We start from the raw sequence: 19,769 nt of genomic DNA on the forward strand, positions 1-19,769 counted from the left end.
AACAGGCCTTTGCAGTAACCATCCATCCATGATCAAGCAGGAATTAGTACTGGTAAACAGTTCAATTTAAATTAATTGTATTCATATAATGGCCTTTATATTGATGTTTTCACAATGATGCTTTAAAGAGAACCTTAATAATATCGTCACCTTCCTAAAATAATATCCGAAGTCATTTTTTGACAATTGTTTTTTTTTTTTCTCCCCTAAATCAATCATCTAATGATGCTGACCACCTCTGGTAAAATTTCTGAAAAAATGACTTGTAACATTATTTTAGGAAGGTGACAATATATGCCTCGTTTTCAATACTCTTATAATTATGTAAAAAAAAAAAAATGTTTTACATTTTCATTAGAGAAGTTAAAGATTACTTAACAGATTGTCAATAATAAACCTACACTTGCCACAGCCTCTTACTATAATGACAATGCCAGAAAATATGATACACAGTTTCTGATTGCATCAGACAAAACGAACAATTCACATCCTTTCAGTTAATAATAATAATAATAATAAATTGTTGGGTAAAATGTATGCATTGTTTTAATTTAATTTATTTACCTTATTCATAACTAAATATTTATGATGTAATAACTACATTTTCTCTCAGGGTATATTGCCAACAAACCTATCCCAATACACAGTCACATATGGTGTGGTGGCTATAGTCTTTTGAAATAAGCAACTATTCACATTATGCACCAGAGAAATGGCACGATTCATGTGGCTAGAGTCTTTTCTATATTTTATATTTTTGCTTATTGATATTATGCATGAAATTAGTTATGCAATCATGATCATATATTCACATTCATGTACTCGCGTTTATATTCATTCATATTATCACTGTACAACTATCATTATATTCATGCTCGATGTATACCTTATAATTCATATTCAACTCTGTGTTCAAGTGTCCATACATTCATGTTACCAGATGTATTCCTTATATGCTCAACCTGTATGTTAGAACATTACCTCATTCTCTTTGAATGCTCTTGCATATGGGTTTATGTTACCTTTTGACCTTATGAGGCTTCAGCGCTGGAAGTAGAGAGCATCGTTTATGATTTTATTATTGTAATTTCTATTAACACAGTATATGTGTCTAGGACACCTGGGCTGAGATCAGGAAATGTACGAGTACTTTGCAAAGATATGTATGAGCAAGTCTGTACCTTTTCACTCAACCCACTTCAATAGGACATAACAATATGACCTGATGCCTTGAATTACAGCTTAAGATCATGCATAACTTTCTGTACCTAAAAATGAAGTATGTTCTGGCACAGTCTCAAGAGGGTGTGAAGATCTTAACAAATATCAGGGTGCCAGACTAACATCCCTGCTCTCTAGCTCTTCACATTTGACCGATTCCAAATTCGAGGCCTCATCTTGATTCATTCTGTAGTTTAACTTTTCTCATTTAGGCTACTTAGTTCATTAGACAGAAAACGTTGTTGGGTTTATTCCTGGTCTTAGTCCTTGGGTATATCCTTAGGATTTATCTACATAACATTTATAAAAATAAAAAAAATTCAGTATTATTGCATTTATTCAGTATTCATTATTTCATTTTTATTCATTTCTAAATTTTTAGAAATTAAAGATATCTCTGTGTGACACCTCTGACCATCTTCTCATGTTATTTACCCATCAGGTTATAGTTCAGGTGAGCAGATTTTTTGAGTGTTAATCCGGGACAGTGTGATACAAAACATTTTACACACACAGAAACACATACTGTATATATAAAAGAGTACGTTTTATTTTATATTGTATTTTCAACTATTTGAATCAAATTCAGCCTCTTAAAAATGTAGGGTGAAATTTGTATTTTAAAAAGTTAAAAAATGTTCTTTAATATCAAGAATTTGCATGTAGAATAATATGAACTGTCCTGTTTGAAATTTCATGTCAACTACACATTTTGACACAAATTATGAACAAGTTGAAACATAAAATTGAAGCAGAATTACAGGTATATCAATTAAAGTGCAGTGTGTCATGGCTGAATGTGATCTGCCAGGCCCAATTTACCTCCACGGATGTCAGAAAAACACCTCACGAGCATTTTCACGTAGTAAAGGGGAGCTGTTGTTGTCACACCATCAGCTCTTGGGGGAAAATACTTTCTGCGAACCCACACGAAATCAATTTTGATCTGCTCTTCTCAGTACACTCTACAAACAGGAAGATAGATGACAAAATTATAATAATTGTCTTATTGTTATTTTTAACTTTATTAAAACAAATCTGACCACAAAAGGTGTCAGTTGGATTGATTAAAGATACATCAGATAAATAACAAATGACAGCAAATAACACTTCTTAATAAAGAAACACCAGAAGAAATACCACTTAATAAAAGAGAAAAGCTCACAGGAAATATACAGGATACAGGAAATTTGAAATGTAAAATAAACTTTTTAAGTCATAAGATAACACTGAGGGTTCAATAACTGACCTACCAAAAAAATCCATATGTCAAACCAATGTCTTAAAAATACTACTGTGCTTGTATAGGCTACTCATCTACTCGTTTTAGAAATCATGCATCTCTGCCCTCACACAGACCCCAATTTAAAACCAGGAAGAGAATTCTTGAAACATGAAAGTGTGTAATTTATGTAGTAATTTATGTTAACAAAACGTCCAAGTATAATGAAGTAATGTTTACGACTGACGTTATTTAATGGTGCACTCAGTAACTTTGGTCTTTGTGTCATTGGCCTTATACTGACACCTAGCGGCTTGGACGCAGCATAAATTAAAATCAATAGTTTTCAATTTCAAATGGCGAAATTTAGTATTCACAGTCAGCCATGATGACTTTAATCAATGAGTGAAAGTGTGCAATAACTGGACGGTTACTGAGATTATGTGTGTGGACTGCACAATTTGAACTGTATCTCGGTGAGATTTGCCAGTTGCAGTCGGAGGAGTTGAAAAGAGAGCATCAAGCCGGACACTTTGCACATCCATCCGCATGCTGAACCCACCACACCAGTCAGTAAAGATTGTACGATGTTTGCTTTCTTTATTCCGATGAAGTGAAATTTAGATGTTTGAATTTTACATAAAATAACCAGAAACATTGTTCATTTGAAAAGGTTATGTGCTGCTTACAGTGCCTGTTGTTTGTACAAGAAGAAAGTCCAATAAAAGTCTGTATAATTGTAATACCGATAAAGGTATAGATAAAGATATTTAATAAGATAAAGGTATTTTGTATCTTTTTTTTTTTTTTTTTCAAATAAACATGATATTACTAATAGTCCCATTAGTCACAGACACACTTAAGAAAATCGAGTACACAACTATTTCTGGGCTTAAAAGGTACAAAACCCAAATCAATGCAGAACATTTTATCTCAAAAGGAAATACAAGGTGGCCCCAATGCACTACATGTGACCCCTTTACCAAAGTAGTTGCCCAGCCCTGCTGTAGTGGAATACATTTCAAAAGTAACCATCCTTACCCTGCCCATGGTAAATTATAGTTTCGGTTCACCTGATTTATTTTTATTTCCGTTGGTTCAACATGGATAAGGTATTTACTTGGTTTGTTTAAAAATATCAATCTTTTCATGTCAAAAGTATAACAATAGACCCTTTTCACAGACTGTGACGCATTTCTACCTTGTATAGCAGCCTAAATCACGCAATATGCTTTATATTATATATATATTTTAAAATACTGAATGTAAGTTAATAACATTATGCTTTATGTTATATTACCCTTGGATTTTGTTTAAAAAAATGAATGACCACGCGAGGAGGTTTCGATTACAGCTGCTGAGAGAGTGACAGTAAATTTGGCATATTCTCCCATTTTACTGTCTTAATCCACCACTCTCTATTTTTTACCTATCCTGGGAACTCATTCAAACGTAAGAGTGGATGTTTTTATTTTGGTCTTGGAGCAAATGGGTAAGTGAAAATAATATTTGCGGTGTGAAAAAGGAGTATTGTTTCACCTCCTCTCAACCAGAGGGCGACTCTGTCTGTTATACGTCATAAAGTTCACTGAACTCTCGCGATATTGTTGCGCCTCCCCCACGATTTCCTTTTCCGGGAGTCTCTCAAGATGGTAGGTACACATCTTTTTTGCGATTTACTGAATTATAACAATCCAACCGAATCTGCAACAAATAAAATACATATCCGAGTACTCGTTATATATGTGTCATTCTTAGCCATTAGGGTATGCTTTCAGGCTATCATTTTTCACCGGCAATGTATTTGTGAAGAGGACTGTATGATTTTATAGCTTCAGTTTTGCACTGGAGATCAGTGAGATGGATTCTTAGGACAGTGTTTATAATGGTTCCTGCTGAGCTTTTAACTGCTTTAACTTCGTGATTAAGTAGGTTTTGTCAGTTTTTGCTGTTAATTAAGAAGTGACATGAATAGTTAGTCGGAAACTGCTGTTAAGTCCTGTGAATTGCGGCTAATGGTGGTTGTGATTCTTAACAGGCGGACGCTGAGCAAAAGAAGAAGCGCACTTTCAGGAAATTCACCTACAGAGGTGTGGATCTGGACCAGCTGCTGGACATGTCCTAGTAAGTTGAATCACAATCACTTCACAACATGAAGGTACTGTAGACTTGTACAGTAAAAGTGCTAAAGGACAAAAAAAATAAATAATGGTCCGTTTCAAACCCTTACATCGTTTCAAACTTGTGTGACTATACACTGCTCTATTGCATTCAGATGGAAAATGGGTGAGGAATATAATAAAAATTATATTAAAATAAAACAAAAGCTTTGTGTGAGGAACATGTTGAAATTTAAGTCCTTCTCCATGTTAATTGTCTGACTTGAGCTAACTAGAGAAAATAACTGAAGACAGATTTGAAATGATCTGGAAAATGCAACATTTACACTGCCAATGTTTGATTGAACATTGGATTGAACTCTTAAAAAGGTTATTAAAGTCAGCCCAGGAACAGTTTATGAAAAGTCATATACTTCTATAGCTTTTTAATAGCTTTGTTGTTTTTAACCCTGATTTTGCCCTAATTAGAAGCTGGGATGGTGTATAAAAACAATGATGGCATAAAGAGTTGAAAAGCCAGGAAGTGTTTGTTTTGAAAAAGCAGCATTAGATTTTTGATCTTGCTGAATGAGCTATTGTCTGTGTTCCCAGTGAGCAGCTGATGCAGCTCTATTGTGCCAGGCAGAGAAGGAGGTTGAACCGTGGCCTCAGGAGGAAGCAGCAGTCTCTCCTTAAACGCCTCCGCAAGGCTAAGAAGGAGGCTCCGCCGATGGAGAAACCAGAGGTCGTGAAGACTCACCTGAGAGACATGGTCATTCTTCCGGAGATGGTTGGCTCCATGGTTGGCGTGTACAATGGCAAGGCCTTCAACCAGGTTGAAATCAAGGTGAGAAGGATGACTTGAAGATGAATTATGTACTGTAAATCTATAGTTTTTTTTGGATGTGTAGATGTTTCTAGAATATCTTGTGTAGCTTTTCATCATTGCTGCCATTTGTCTTTTATATTGCTGAAACTATAAAAGCCTAAAGGTACAAAGCATTGAGAAGAAATGTCAAATATCTGGTTTGGAAAGTGGGATCTAATTCAAAAGATTTCAAAAATTACAATTTTAAACTTGTTAAATTTCAATAAAAAAAAAAAATTACTGTACCATTGAACCATTTAAAACCTTTTATTAAAGAACTTTATCTTTTTGGCTGAATTTACTCAGATTATTTATTGATTAGTGAATCCATGAGATCCAGCTATTATTGTAATTTATTTCCTCTTTTCAGCCCGAGATGATTGGTCATTACCTTGGAGAGTTCTCCATCACATACAAGCCTGTTAAGCATGGCCGGCCAGGTATTGGAGCCACTCACTCTTCTCGCTTCATTCCTCTGAAGTAAACACAAGTCTGTAAATAAAAGCTTCAAAAACTACCTTGAAATTTGTCTTTTTTTTTTTTTCATAAATGCTGTTACTCTTTCTTGGAAGGGAAAGTGGGATGTTTCCACACTGAAAATCATTATTTGTATCCATTGTACAGGACTTAAAATAATTAATTTTGAAAATGAGTTTTCAAAATAGCTTTCCCATTAGACTTTAATCTACTTTTGTTCATATAGTCCCGCCCCCAAATGCACCATTGGTTCAGTAAAGTTGTTAGGTGGGGTCTAATGCTACATTCCACTCAAGTCTGATGTGGGATATTCCTACTTGAAATCTCCGGTCACAAAAGCATCCAGATGCTCGGAAAATGACATGTGAGGAAAAAAAACTGGAAGGCTCCCATTAGCTTACTGTAGTAGGGTTTAGATTTTCACCAGAGAAGTCTCTTTTCAACCTAATTGATAAACAATGTTGCAAAATTAGTGTTTTAGTGTCTGATATTGTTAGACAATATTACATTTTAATATCACAATGTATGAAGTCTGACTTGTTTATATTAGTTAATAAGAGTTCAAATTTTCACAAGTTTCTTATTTGTAATTCCGACAAGTGGTGTTCCATTGCACTTTTCCTACTAGGAAGTTGCAATATCTGACTTGAATGAATGGAACGCAGCATAAGTGCGTCCTTCAAAACAAACAGGAATTTTTATTGAGCCACAAAGATACAGCGTTAGTTTTTGAGAAATTAAATCTATGAATGGCAAATTTAAAGATGTCTCTGCATATTAAGCTGGTATAGAAGTATTCTAATGCCAAAAAAGTTACACAAGTTTAAATGTTAATAAATGAAGTACTCCGTCTGTGTCTCTGAGGACAAGGGGATTTAAAGGTCTGCGTTCATAATTATGTTGATGGTTCTGTAGCCTACTTGTTTAAGGTGTATTCTGTAATTATTTCCTCATTAAAAAAGAACAAGATATGAATTGTAATTTTACAATATATGTATAAAATCATGACTACTCGCATTAAAATTAAGACTCCAGTCGTATTGGTAACCTTAACAAATCTGGTGTATTCTACATGGAGGGGGGCTGCCATGTTTGATTTAAAATGATGCTGCATCCAAGCCGCGAGAGGTGTCTGTGTAAGTTCAAGGAGTGGTTGTGTCGAATTTAAAAATGTTGAATGAAATATCTCCCTTTATATCAGTTTTTTCAACTTAAGACAGAAAATTAATATAAAAGTGTCATTTTTAGGTTCCTAAGTGAATAGTACGTCATAACTCGAGAAGTATTTGACATGAATTCAAATATAAGCTTACAATAAAAGCCTGAAATAATGCTGACAAATGAAAGAGATTCCATTTAGACCAGAAGTCTGCATTGTATATGTTAGACTGTGCAAAACTTGTAATAATATATATAATATTGACATTTTCATTTATTTGTAGTAAAGGTTTTGGACTGATGATATTATAAGAATTGTTTATTCCATTTAAACATTTATTCTTTGTTGTTTTTAAGTGGGCTGTTGCATTTAGAGATGCACCGATTTTGAAATTCTGGGCCCATACCGATGTTTAAATAACAATTTGGCAGATACCAATTTTTTGTTGTTTATTTTGTTTTTGCTTTTATTTAATCCCTCTTTTGTGCCAGTGAAACAAAGAAATTTTCATTAGAAAAATAAATGAGCTGTTTTGAAGTCTTTCAGCCCTGCATCACACTATCTTTGAATGCTAATAAATGAAATCATACAAATTTATGAAACATTTAATATAACCTTCTTTCAAATAACAAAGATTCTTTTTGTGAAAAATGACTTTTTCAAGAGCCTTTTTAGCCTGCTATACAGCAGAATTTTTCACTAAATCACAGACCAGACAGTAAAATACTCTCACACCACCGACATTTTCTTGCACTTATTTAAAAAAAAAAAAAAAAAACCCACACATGTGCACGACATCCGTTGCCTCTTACGTCATGCCAGAGTCGTGTGTAGCCAGTGGCTGTGGGTGGTATTCTAGTACCATCTGTTGGATCTTCTCCAAAACTGCAGCTGGGTAGGCAACTGTTGTCCAAGTCGATCGCAAATAACAGAGACATATAACCAGATAAACATCGGACACTGCCGTCAGTGAATGACATCGTATTTGCCGATAGGCTGATGTCAGTCAACAAGGCGAATATCGGCCGATACCGATGTTTGGCCGATACATCGGTCCATCCCTAGTTGAATTGGCTGTGATTGAAAGAAACGTATCATCTTCTAGAAATCTTCATCTCCTCAGCCAAAACCTGAAAATATTAAAGCAAAACTCCACTGTCGATTGGTACATGTAATTTATAGCAGTTTTTTGTGTTCTCTGTAGTCTTACACATACCAGGAGAAGGTGACTGTTCGAGCACATCCTCTTTTCAAACAGCTGTTACATTTTGGCTAATCGCCAAAGAAAAGCAGGTTTAACCAATTCCTTTGCTTGTAGATCAGCTATTTCTTGCCCTTAAATTTTCCGTCAACCAGGGCCTCTGTCCCGCTATTGCTGATCTTTGGAGCAGTTGTTGGCCTTATCATGTCTGATTGAGATTTGGAGGGTGACCTAGGGGCAGTTTTAGGTCTTGCTGTGTCCTTGTGAGGTATGGTGGAAGCTTTTTCCTGTTTGGTTTTTGGGTCTGTTGATGGCTGCCAAAGGAAGAATTCATGTAAGAGAGTATTAACTACATCAGGGCACTCCATCATGACCATGTGACTGCCGTTATCAATGACCTTCAGGAAGCCCAGCAAGAGGATCTATATGAAAGTGAGTAAAGAAAGGATGCGTAAGAAGCAATTATGATTGTTTTTCGCAAAAACTAATTAAATTATAAGCACATAAGTAATTTTGGATCTACACATCAGCTTATAAAATTAGTAGAAACTAATCAATTGCCAGTAAAATTCAGCCTTGTGAATTTATATTTTATTCACAGATTATCTTATAAATCTAAGGTGGGAATAAGTTTGAGACAAAATTATTGTACCTCTGCCATACGTTGGTCCTCTTGTATTGGTACAAACTTGTCATACATGCCGTGGACAAGCAAAACAGGCACAGTGAGTTCAGCATGGTAAACCTCATCACCCTCAGGCCAATACTGTCCACTCATCATGGACTGCAAAACGAAGGCGGACACATTGAAGGCATTGTTTTCTTTCAGTAATTTCTTTTCTCGTGCTCCCTGATGGGCAAATCCAGCCCTTCAAGAAAGAAAAGACATCTTTTTTTAGTAAAAATAGAATTGAATTAAATGGACAAAGTGGTTGCCAGACAGACATTCATGTTCAAAGAGGCAAATAAAATTCCCACAGGATAAACTCCTGGTATTGACTAATAGATCCAGTGCACCAGTGCAGTGGTTTATCCTTACATGAGGAAACTCCAGGTAAGGCACGGGGACAATAAGTTAAGGACACAAGTGGGTAAGTTGAAGACAGAGCAGAGACTGGGCTCAAGTGCTGTAGGACCACCACCATTAATCATCACAACCTTGTGAACTTGCTCTGGATACTCATGAGCCAGGAAGGTGCAAAATGAGACTCTGCTCAAAGAAGGAAAATACAAGAAATTAGTGGAAAACTGTATCTGCATTTGAGTACATTTTCTTTTTGGACAGAAAAGAAGAAATCCTCACCCATAAGAGTGCCCTACTAAAATATTCCGCCGCTTCGCATATCTCTTGAATATGATTCTAAGATCCTCAGCTAGTGCGTAAAAAGTATATGCAGCAGGGATTTGAGGAGCTGAACTCGCACCATGGCCGGCCAGGTCTGGGGCAATGACCTCATAGCCAAGTTGTGAGAAATAATCCAGTTGGCTTCCCCAAATGTCCAGTGATCCTCCAACCCCGTGTATGAAAAACAAGGCCACATTAGGGTGAGTGCCTTTGCAGCATGTGATCTTCCGCTCACAGTCAATCACAATGGAGCGTTTAGGTTTGCGCCGTCTGCGCTGTGGTTGCTGCTGATCCTGTGGAGGTGCAGGTTTGGCATCTGCAGTCTTTCCTGCATCAGACCCTGGTGTTGGCACTGCAGTCTGGCCCGCTGCTGCCGGAGGGTCATAATAATTAACCCCTTTATCCACAGTGTTGTCTCCATTCTGATAGCGTACCAACTCTGGATGCTTAGCTTCATTCACATTCTCAATCAGAAGTTGTCCGTTTCGGTACACTGAGATTTTACGCTTGCAGCTTACAGTTCCCCCTTCCCCAGTCCCTGGCTCCTCAACCACTGGTTTGTCTGGAATAATATGTCGAACTCTCAAAACCCTTCCTGGTTTCACCTCCACAAATTCAAAACCATCTGTTGGCTCAGAGGATTCAATAGGCACCACCACATTGGTTGACTTGCCTGTGAAGCAACAGAATATTCCATCCACAAAACTGGTCAGCATGGTGAACACCTGGGGAAAAGAATAAGTAAAAATGTGTTCTCAAAAAATCAATGCTTTATTTAAGGAAAATGGGCTAAACAGTGAATCTTCAAACAATACTTCACTTAATCATATAACGGTCTTCCTGCTGTGTGTGAAGCGATCCCCTGTCAGAGCTGGTGTCATGTCGTTTTCTGGCTCCCTTACGCTTTAGGGATTGGGATCAATCAGTCAGTGGAGAGTAAGAATCTAGAGGGGGATCCGATTTTGGCACAACACCCATAGTGGCTGGTGCCCTAAGAAGATTGTGTAATCTGCATATATATAGATATATAATTTAAGTGATCCAAACTCCTCACCTTTCGGAGAAATTCGCCGTTTTGAAACCATAATCGGTCACTATTGTGATTGTGAAGAGCAATGATTAATGTGCAAAAGTGAGTGATATTTATAAGTGTTAAGTGACGTCACACCAAAGTGTTTTTCACACACACGTTTTTGCTTCACCAATAATGGCTTTGAGAGTACTAAGCAACAAGAAACAAAAACTGTCCAAATTTGTGAAGAGACATTGAATTGAATGAAATATTACCTTATCGTTTACGAATTTCAGAGACCTAAACGAGTCCTTTTATTACTTTCTGCAATCAAATCAACTGCAAGATTTTCTCTCTCTTCCAAATACATGTTGTCAGTGTTTATAGAGCACATTTCCCACTTTTTTATGCGGCAAACTCATAAAATCGCCCCCTGTGATGATTTATGCAACTATCATGTGGAGGGTGATGCAGCGCTTGACGCTGGCGTTGAATAGTGTTGAGGCCTCGACTCAACTCATGTGAAATGCGCTTTACAATGATGAAAGTGACATTATTGAAACTCAAAATGATTATTATATGTCAATTATTGTGGTCTTTTCTGATAAAAGACATGCTTAGCAGTTTAAATAATTTTCCTAGCCTATCCCGTAGATCTGCTTTGTGTTTATAATTCTTATACTTAAGTCAGTCGATTTGTAGTCATGCAAATTTTAAGGTAATTCAAAGGAGAATGTAAGGACGTTTTTGAAACTCACTATTATTAGACTATTATTGTTGTCTTTTGGATGAAAAATAATGCTCAGACTGAAGGAAGAATACAGATCTGCTTTGTTCTTTTAATGCATAAACATTTTAAATTCGCTTGGTAGATTTCGTTCATGACTCGAAATGATTCAATGACTCACTCATAGCACATAAGACGCTCATTTGTTGCCACCTAGTAACATTTCCAGAAGGGTGTCACTGAAATAATCAGTTGTGAAACAGAAGCAAGCCTCACCAAAATACTCATTTTGTAGTGGTGTAGATGTAATGATTGTTGTACCTTTTTCGCCTCTCAAGAGTTTGCATCCCTGTAATTTGTTGTGGCATTGCCAGAACAAATCTACAAATTAGAAAAGAAAATGTTTAGTTTTTTTCATTACCCATTTAGCGCTCTTGCCACCGGTGACCTCACAAAGTGTAGCCTACCTATGTGACTTTTTTTTTTTGCATATCTGAATTTCAAACATTACAAGTAAACATGCTACTAAATGGAAAGAAAACATGGACAAGTTCTTGAAAAGAAAGAATATTGACGATGGCTTGCATATTTTGGATAGCGGTGTGCCGTAGAATTGTTTTAGTCATAAAATGTGGTGGCAGAAAAAAGGCTGAAAAACACTGATCGAAGAAATGGTTCTGCTGAACAATTCCACCTTAAACACAAACCTCTGGCTGAAGGAATGGTTTTCTTTATAGCTTTTCATGTATTGTTGCCATTAAACGCTTCTTTCTCCTGCTGACATAATGCAACCCCCATCATGCAATATGTTACCTGGATGTTGGTCTGTAGATGTAGTTTGCATCAAACATACTGCTTTGCTTTCCAGAGCATTTTCTAAATAGCTTTGGTTTTTGTCTCATAATAGTTTTGTTTTAGACAGGTCTAGACAATTTCTCCCATTTTAGCCTGTGTTGTAGCTGACATCTGGGTCACTTTTATTACAATTAACTCTTAGTTAAGTCACTCAATTTGGTTACATAGATGCATCGTAGTAGTAGCCATGTATTAGGGTACTCTAAGGCACTGTAAATAGTTACGTCACTAGTATTTTGGTATGGATTATCTGGTTTACCACCAATTGTAAATACAATCCTGATTAAATAAATATAAATACCCTGATATATAGTGTAATGTCTTACCTGATCACCAATGTTCCCACTACATGAAAAAGCTGGACTGCTGACTCTAGTCGCTTCTCTTCACAGTGTAATGAAAATGTGGGTCGTAATCTGCTATAGGCTACTCAATCCAATAATCTAATCCAAATGGTAGTAGTCCCACTCAAATTTCTTTTAAAGATAGTTTAAAGACTTCCCTTGCTCTAATAAACTTCTTAAGAGCATAAACAGACCATTTATCGCTTTTATTCTATTTCTATCTCCAGGTCCAAGTGCTGACATGGTCACAGTTAGAAATCAGGATTAAAGTGGATTACACCTGTCGAGCTTATGTTAATAGAGACCAGCCTCACTGAAAACACGCCACTAGCTATCCAATATTATGTAGAATTAACCAATCACATATATATAGTCCCCCATAAAATGCTTGACACAAATTCAACAGTCACTTAATTTATTTTTCTCAAAAAATGTTGGGAAGGCTTTAAAAGAACAAGAAAACACAAATTGTGTGTGTTTTTGCAGTCATTGTTGTAGTAATGCTCTAAAACATGGGCTGCTCTATGCACACTTCCCCCTTATTATTGTAAACGTCTCTGAGCTTTTAAAAGCAATCTTTACTCAAGACATTTGCCAAAGACATGATGCATGCATGCTTTAAAAAAAAATGTAAATCTTGATGGCTTTAATAAGTTTACTTTTTTTGTTTTTTTTTATTAGAACACACCAAACTTTTCCAGGAAAGAAAAATTATTTGGAACACTTTTTAACACAAAAACCACTGGCATAGCTGACTTAACATCTCCTAATATTGTGCCTCGAGACAGTAAAAGCACAGCATATTACGGATATGTTGCGAGTACACCTGCTGCCACACAGTATTAAGCAACATGCGCAAAGCTCCTCCTATTTAACCTGATCCTCCACAACCAGTTCACTGACTACCTCTTCAGGTTAAGAGGAGAACTGCTGCATAGTTATGCCTCAAATCTCAGAACTAGGGAACAACATTTTACAAATCCAGATAACAAACAAGACGCCTCATTAATGTCCAATTTAGGCAAAGTCTCATCATATGTAGTAGGCAAAATGACCATAACGGGATCAGCACACAGGGATTCATTCAGACTAGAATCAAAGTCAATGATAAAACCTAGTATCTTAAGGCAATCAATCGGTTGATGACTCCAGAGCAAAGCCTGCTGTAACTATCAAAGCACTGAAAGCTTATATGACAAGATGGGGTTGTGAGAGAGACAGACATTGACTATGCATTTGTAACTCACCATTTGTATTTCTTCACATCATCAGCACTTAACCCGTGACATTGGTGAGTGATAAAGAGGCCTAGCACTGCATTCATGCACAAGTATGCATCTGCTAGGAAGACCGTAACAGTATACCAACACAAAATACTACATCTAAATCTGCCGAACAAGGTTGTATATTTCAGACATTTCCCTTTTTGGACACCAAAGAGATACTGTTTTTAGTGCCTGTGGCGGAGTGTATCAGGTAAGCAACGATCCACAGCAAAGATTATGAGAATGCTTAAACACTTTTAAATTAAATTTATAGTGTCCTAACAAATCACAGTCACATCTCACAATGGTTCATAGCAGACACTGGACATTCCTTATTATGTGCTTGGTAAATATCTCTGCACCCCACTCCCCCCCAGCAGTTCAGAGTTCAACAGAACCAAAGTTGGCAGTGGCACTCTGTCACGCCCCCATGTGTTAAAAACTGGGCAGACAGGCTGGGTGAGGGGCACTGACTGCATCAGGAAGCACTCAGTGAAATAAAAAGCACACTACAAGTAAGTGTTTATCCATTTCTTTCTTTTTTCTGAGATGAAATTCCCGTGGGGTGTGCACAAGAGAGAGCTGGCCTTGTCGTGTCCTTGTGCTGTTGGGTGGCAGGTTTCTCTAGGAGTCTTCGTTCATCTCCTGGCTGTCTGTCCGGGCGATTTTACGAGGGGGTGCTGGGCTGCCTCCCTCTCCATCCGCTTGCTCCTGCTCTCGCTTTTTTGCTGCATTCTGCATAACATTACAGAAAAAAACCCACATACATTTAATTTCAAACTTCAGATAAAAGTAAAAGCTCTGGTGTGCTGAGGGGCTGCAATGCCATGTTTTATTTTATCCCCTTTTCTCCAAATTTGGAATACCCAGTTCCCACTACATAGTATGTCATCGTGGAGCGTGGTTACTCACCTTAATCCGGGTGGCAGAGGACAAGTCCCAGTTGTCTCCACTTCTGAGAATCAATCCACGCATCTTATCACATGGCTAACTGTGCATGACACCGCAGAGACTTAGAGCAGGGGAGGCTAATGCTACTCTCCACGATACACGCACAACTTACCACATGCCCCATTGAGGCCAAGAACCACTAATCATGACCACAAGCAGGTTACACCATCTGAGACTACTCTCCCTAGCAACTGGGACAATTTGGTAGCTTAAGAGACCTGGCTGTATTCACTCAGCACACCCATGATTCGAACTAGTAGACAGCGTCAATACTCGCTAAGCTACCCAGGCATGTATAAATAAAACGCAGTCTATTGCACAAATTTACTTAAAGAAATTATAAACCGAATGAGCGATTTCAGGTTTTGGCTTAAAATCTGATGGTACCTGTAGGGTCACACAGTCTCAGATGCGGGTTGGGTTCTGGATTTATTTTAAAGCCTGTGTAGACCTTCAGCTCTTGCTCAGATTGCCAATTCTCACTGAAAATGAATGATTTCCACTTAGTGCTAATCACGGTCACTGTGATAGCCCCTTTGCAGAACTATTTTTTGTAACAAATGTCAAAATCTGAACACTGTAGAGATTGGACGATATATTGAATTTCAATATATATATATATATATATATAAAATAAAAGACGAACCATATCGAAGCACAAGTCGATATTTTAAAATTTGTTTTTGGTTCATGTTAGAGGTAGACCGATATATCGGTTTTACCAATTAAATGGTACAGAAAGTACATTTTTTTTTAATCTATCAGTTGGTTATCTGGAAAAATCTATGCTGAAAGTTTTTTTTTTTTTTCTTCCTCTGTGTTCCTCTGATAATTTTTTTAATATCCTCTGATAGTTTTTTTAAACTGAAGCAAGGGCATGCAACTTGATATATTGCAATAATAATAATAATAATAATAATAATATATAGGCTATAAAAAGCTTAATTTGGTAAATATATTATTATTATCCAAGAGCATGAGCACTTCAAAATAAATTGAGATTTCAAAATAAGTCAGCGGTGTGTTTGAGGCTTGTTAAGTGTTGAAACAAGTGTTATTTTAAACAATCGTATTTTTTCTGGTTATTATTGGGATTTTGGTTGAAAAATAAACTACAATCTGGATTATATTAATTTTGGACTCTTGATTGTATGTGCGGATTAAGAACATTTTGTAACAATCTATGAACGATTTAAAAACTATAGTCCGATTAATCGGTTCTCTGCTTTTTCCACCACCTTAGTTATCATTATCGGCAAAACCCACTATCTGTCAACGTCTAGTCCATGTCATCATAAATGAAATGACCCGTCAAACATAATCTCTTAATCACTTGATTTGACCCCTACTGAGCTTTTTTTCTACACCGTTTACAGGGTTCACACAAGGTCCTTGAAGTGCTTAAATTATCTTTTAGAAAAGTACGGCAATACCTGGAAAATCACCTTTTGTTGAAAAATGCTGGATTAAAACAGAACTTTTCTTCCATGTAGTGTGTCCATCAAAGATGAAACCTACACACTCCACTTTCATTGAATTATGTATGTTTTAATATCCTACAGATTTTAATATTTAACAGTCAAATAAAAGATTAAACGGAAATATACATGTAAAATCACAAATAGCACAGATATGCTAAAAAGGAGACTACTCTCGTTAATGAACCAGAACACTGTGCAAGTCTGTGAGATGCACATCGAACTCTTAAAGTGACAGTAACCATTTTAGCACTTGTAATACAAATTAATGTTATTATTTCAATATTTTACACATTATTTAAAACGCTGAAAGCTTATATAATTATTATATATACCACTTCATGATATAATATGAACTGAAATTAGAATTTTCATATTTTAACAAGTAAAAAATGTGATTAAAATAATGATGACAAACAAATTATAAAAAATATACACTTTCACATACCTTTTAAGGACAGGTTTTGTTCAGTTCTATAACTTGTTCTGCACCTGATCAGCCTGAATGTAGCCCACTATTTTTGAAGGTTTATTTGTTTGTGATATTTTCTTATAAAGAAAGGTATACGAGAAACTCTTATTATTTAAAATTTGAGCATTTATTTTGTGTATTAAGGAACTTTATTTTGATGAGAAACTATAATATGCATTTTGCACAAAAATGATTCTCTGTCGTACTTGGCAATTTAAGTGTCAATATAGATCGAGACATATCGTATATCGAACCAAATCATGAGATAACCGTAACGCCCCATTCCGAACTCTGAGTCTCAAACAAAAAGCTTGTTAAGGCAAAGTATGAAATCCGTATATTTGTCCATTGTAAAGGAAACTTAAAGAGAAAGAATCGTATTGGTCCATGGTCAGAAAGCAACAATAACATTCCGAAAGCAGATGCTTTTTATAATTTGTTTTATGCTACTGGAGATAAGAAGACACTTGCCTTTTTGTCCCACTGTTGATGAAGGTAACGCAAAAGTATGTTTGTCTTCTCTGTGACAATGACTGTGGAGAGAAAGAGAAAAACAATTCTAAATTTAGGCTTGAGATTGAAACAAAGTGTTTTGTGAAATACATCAGATATAGTTTAGATTTAGTCTAGATTTTCTATTTTTCACACAATTTTCCCCATTTCTAACTTCATTTTGAAGCTACAACGAAAGCACTCACTCTGTTCAGAGGGGTACTCCCTCGTAGGCAGGTAGACTGACGGCCTTCTGTTCTGTGAGAGAAAAATATAGCTTGTGAGTGTAATACAAAAACAAACCTGAAATTGTCATTCTCAGCTGTAGTGTTAAAATGCTCATTAAACATTCGGAGAGAGGATTACGCATAACGAACATGGCAAAACTGTTTATCATTTAGTACTGCAAATCTTACCGATGCTTTACATACAGAATCTGCATGAAACCTGCTGAAGTTAGTCTTGTTATACACAGGTAGTCCTTTCAGGAAATCTGCCTTTAAAGAGTTCAGGGACAAAAGAGGTTAGTATTAATACATCCAACCCCAATAATCAAAACAAGTATTGTGTATTACTTTAATACATTGACATTGGACAGATCACAGTCTAGAGGGTAAAGACTTTTCCTTGGTAATCTGTTCTCATTCTAGAATGACTAACAATTTTTACATTGATTTACATGTGAAACAAGTTGACTTTTACTTTACATTGAACTGCATGAGAGCTACTGATCGTAAGTAACCTGACAGACCATAACAGATCTATTCCATAAAAATTATAATATATATATATATATATATATATATATATATATATATATATATATGCTCATGATACCAGATATGATTGATAATAATATCCATCTATCAGTCATCTTTAATGTTGAATTTAAAATAGACAAGATAGAATCAGATTACAGAAAGCATGGCGCATTTCTCCCAACACTGTAGGGAATCAATGACAGGAGGGGCCTTAACAGCTCTTATAGAAATATATAAAGCAACTAACATATAAATAATTAAGGTTAAGAAATAGATTTTATTTACAAACATCTGCTGTAGATAATTAATTTCAATGCACTACAAACGGGGGGCTATGATGCATGCACACCTTTGGGCGTTGCCAGTGTTATTAACTGAAAATATGGAGGTTATCAGAAGATGTATCTGTATCTTAATTGCACTGCTTCATTAAATTTGATAATAACAACAGTAATAAAATAAACACATGCATGTCGTGACTGCCAGACAAAAGCTGAAGTGTATCGAGCTCGCGCCTCCCCACATGCTAACACGTTAGCATCCAAACATGACACGAGTGAGAGGATGTTATGATTACACAAACACCACGTTGGTTGAGAACGATCAAATAACGGGTAGTTAACCGGATTTAAACATTATAATGTCTTTATTTCACAGCTGTTTTAAGAAAACGGTTGATATAAACTAGCCATTGGAGTTAGTATGAAGCGGCCTAGCGTGCTAACTCACACTCACAACCTGACAGCGACAAAACGTTTACCTTTTAAGTCAGACTTTATCATTAAAGACAAAATGCCAATGTTGAATGCTTTAAAACTGCCGTGACATGAAAAGAGGAGGAAATCATGAGTATAGAAACTTACTTTGTCCATGGTGATTTCAGCTGTCCAGTAGTTGTGTTTGTGCTCAGACAGGCCTGAACACTGACTGAGATCACACTGAGCCCGGTACCGACAGAACCGACACCAATAGACAGCAGAACGCACACCAGAAGAAACACAGTTACCGCACAGAGATATACGTGAACACAATACGCCAAAGAAATATGCACAGTAGCTATACATACGACGCCACAGTCACAGGTACAGCCAAAGTCCTGTTTCAGCAACAGTTAAGCCTGCCCCTTTACCCTCTCTCTCTCTCTCTCTCTCAGTTCAGGTCTCAATAACCCTCTCTCTCTCCAGTGTTATTAAATAAATTATAAATAATATAAAATGACAGAGAGAGTGGACTGACAAACATAGCATCTAAAGTTTTATTAGTTATTTGTACAGTAATCATACATATTCATACTACAAAAAGTAGGTTGTTCAGTGACATCACGATGTGGCAGGTCTTGATGTGAGAATGCTTGCACTGCCCAGCCTTATAAAATGTTATTTAAAATATTATTATTTTTTTATTTTTCCCTTTTTTATATCACCATAAAGATGGGAGTTGGGAGCGTGCAAGCATATTACCACAAATATATAAATATAAACACTGTATTTTCCCAATTGCTTCGACACATTTCCTGAAAACTAATTTTAACAGCCTTAAAATATACTGAACACACAAGTCATTACCCACAGTGCGATTTCTTTACAGTAAAACAATTAGATCATAATTGTTTACTGCAAACTCTCCTGTTTGCAAGTCAGTGAACGCAATATCAAATGTCAAGCTTTTCTTTTACTGTGATGTAAAATAAAGAAGTTAAAGTGAAAACAAAAACACAAGATTTAAAATGCAAATACCCTAAAGTTCCTTTCATGTCGGTCACTTCGACACTGCGTCAGTAGCTGACACTATGGGAAACTCTTCCCAGGAGTGACAATTTC

At 36.3% G+C, this 19,769-nt stretch overlaps 3 protein-coding genes across 6 annotated transcripts; 1 reads left to right on the forward strand and 2 right to left on the reverse strand.

Moving 5' to 3' along the window:
* The first annotated feature begins 4,055 nt into the window (after window positions 1-4,055).
* On the forward strand, window positions 4,056-5,927 carry LOC127626163 (40S ribosomal protein S15). The gene is made up of 4 exons (XM_052101751.1): window positions 4,056-4,095; window positions 4,482-4,567; window positions 5,155-5,389; window positions 5,781-5,927. Exons 1-4 carry the CDS (start codon window positions 4,093-4,095, stop codon window positions 5,892-5,894), a joined length of 438 nt encoding a protein of 145 aa, XP_051957711.1. The 5' UTR covers window positions 4,056-4,092; the 3' UTR covers window positions 5,895-5,927.
* A 1,904-nt stretch (window positions 5,928-7,831) lies between these two features.
* On the reverse strand, window positions 7,832-12,623 carry LOC127626305 (protein ABHD8-like). 3 transcript variants are annotated; one of them, XM_052102009.1, is made up of 6 exons: window positions 12,513-12,623; window positions 11,653-11,712; window positions 9,551-10,317; window positions 9,287-9,457; window positions 8,900-9,116; window positions 7,832-8,669 (listed from the first exon to the last, which is right to left on the reverse strand). In XM_052102009.1, exons 3-6 carry the CDS (start codon window positions 10,306-10,308, stop codon window positions 8,370-8,372), a joined length of 1,446 nt encoding a protein of 481 aa, XP_051957969.1. In that variant the 5' UTR covers window positions 10,309-10,317; window positions 11,653-11,712; window positions 12,513-12,623; the 3' UTR covers window positions 7,832-8,369. The 3 variants fall into 3 exon arrangements, 2 of the variants coding, with proteins under 2 accessions (XP_051957969.1, XP_051957968.1); XR_007968435.1 differs by lacking the exons at window positions 11,653-11,712; window positions 12,513-12,623 and having other exon boundaries at window positions 7,832-8,176; window positions 8,263-8,669; window positions 9,551-10,781; XM_052102008.1 differs by lacking the exons at window positions 11,653-11,712; window positions 12,513-12,623 and having other exon boundaries at window positions 9,551-10,781.
* A 316-nt stretch (window positions 12,624-12,939) lies between these two features.
* Window positions 12,940-19,080, reverse strand: LOC127625939 (DET1- and DDB1-associated protein 1). Of its 2 annotated transcripts, XM_052101429.1 has the most exons (6): window positions 19,016-19,080; window positions 18,813-18,887; window positions 17,605-17,685; window positions 17,395-17,446; window positions 17,168-17,229; window positions 12,940-14,530 (listed from the first exon to the last, which is right to left on the reverse strand). In XM_052101429.1, exons 2-6 carry the CDS (start codon window positions 18,819-18,821, stop codon window positions 14,420-14,422), a joined length of 315 nt encoding a protein of 104 aa, XP_051957389.1. In that variant the 5' UTR covers window positions 18,822-18,887; window positions 19,016-19,080; the 3' UTR covers window positions 12,940-14,419. The 2 variants fall into 2 exon arrangements, with proteins under 2 accessions (XP_051957389.1, XP_051957388.1); XM_052101428.1 differs by having other exon boundaries at window positions 18,813-19,072.
* Window positions 19,081-19,769: the final 689 nt, after the last annotated feature.

The sequence above is a fragment of the Xyrauchen texanus genome, chromosome 32 (assembly GCF_025860055.1).
Source record: "Xyrauchen texanus isolate HMW12.3.18 chromosome 32, RBS_HiC_50CHRs, whole genome shotgun sequence".
Taxonomy (NCBI): Eukaryota; Metazoa; Chordata; class Actinopteri; order Cypriniformes; family Catostomidae; genus Xyrauchen; species Xyrauchen texanus.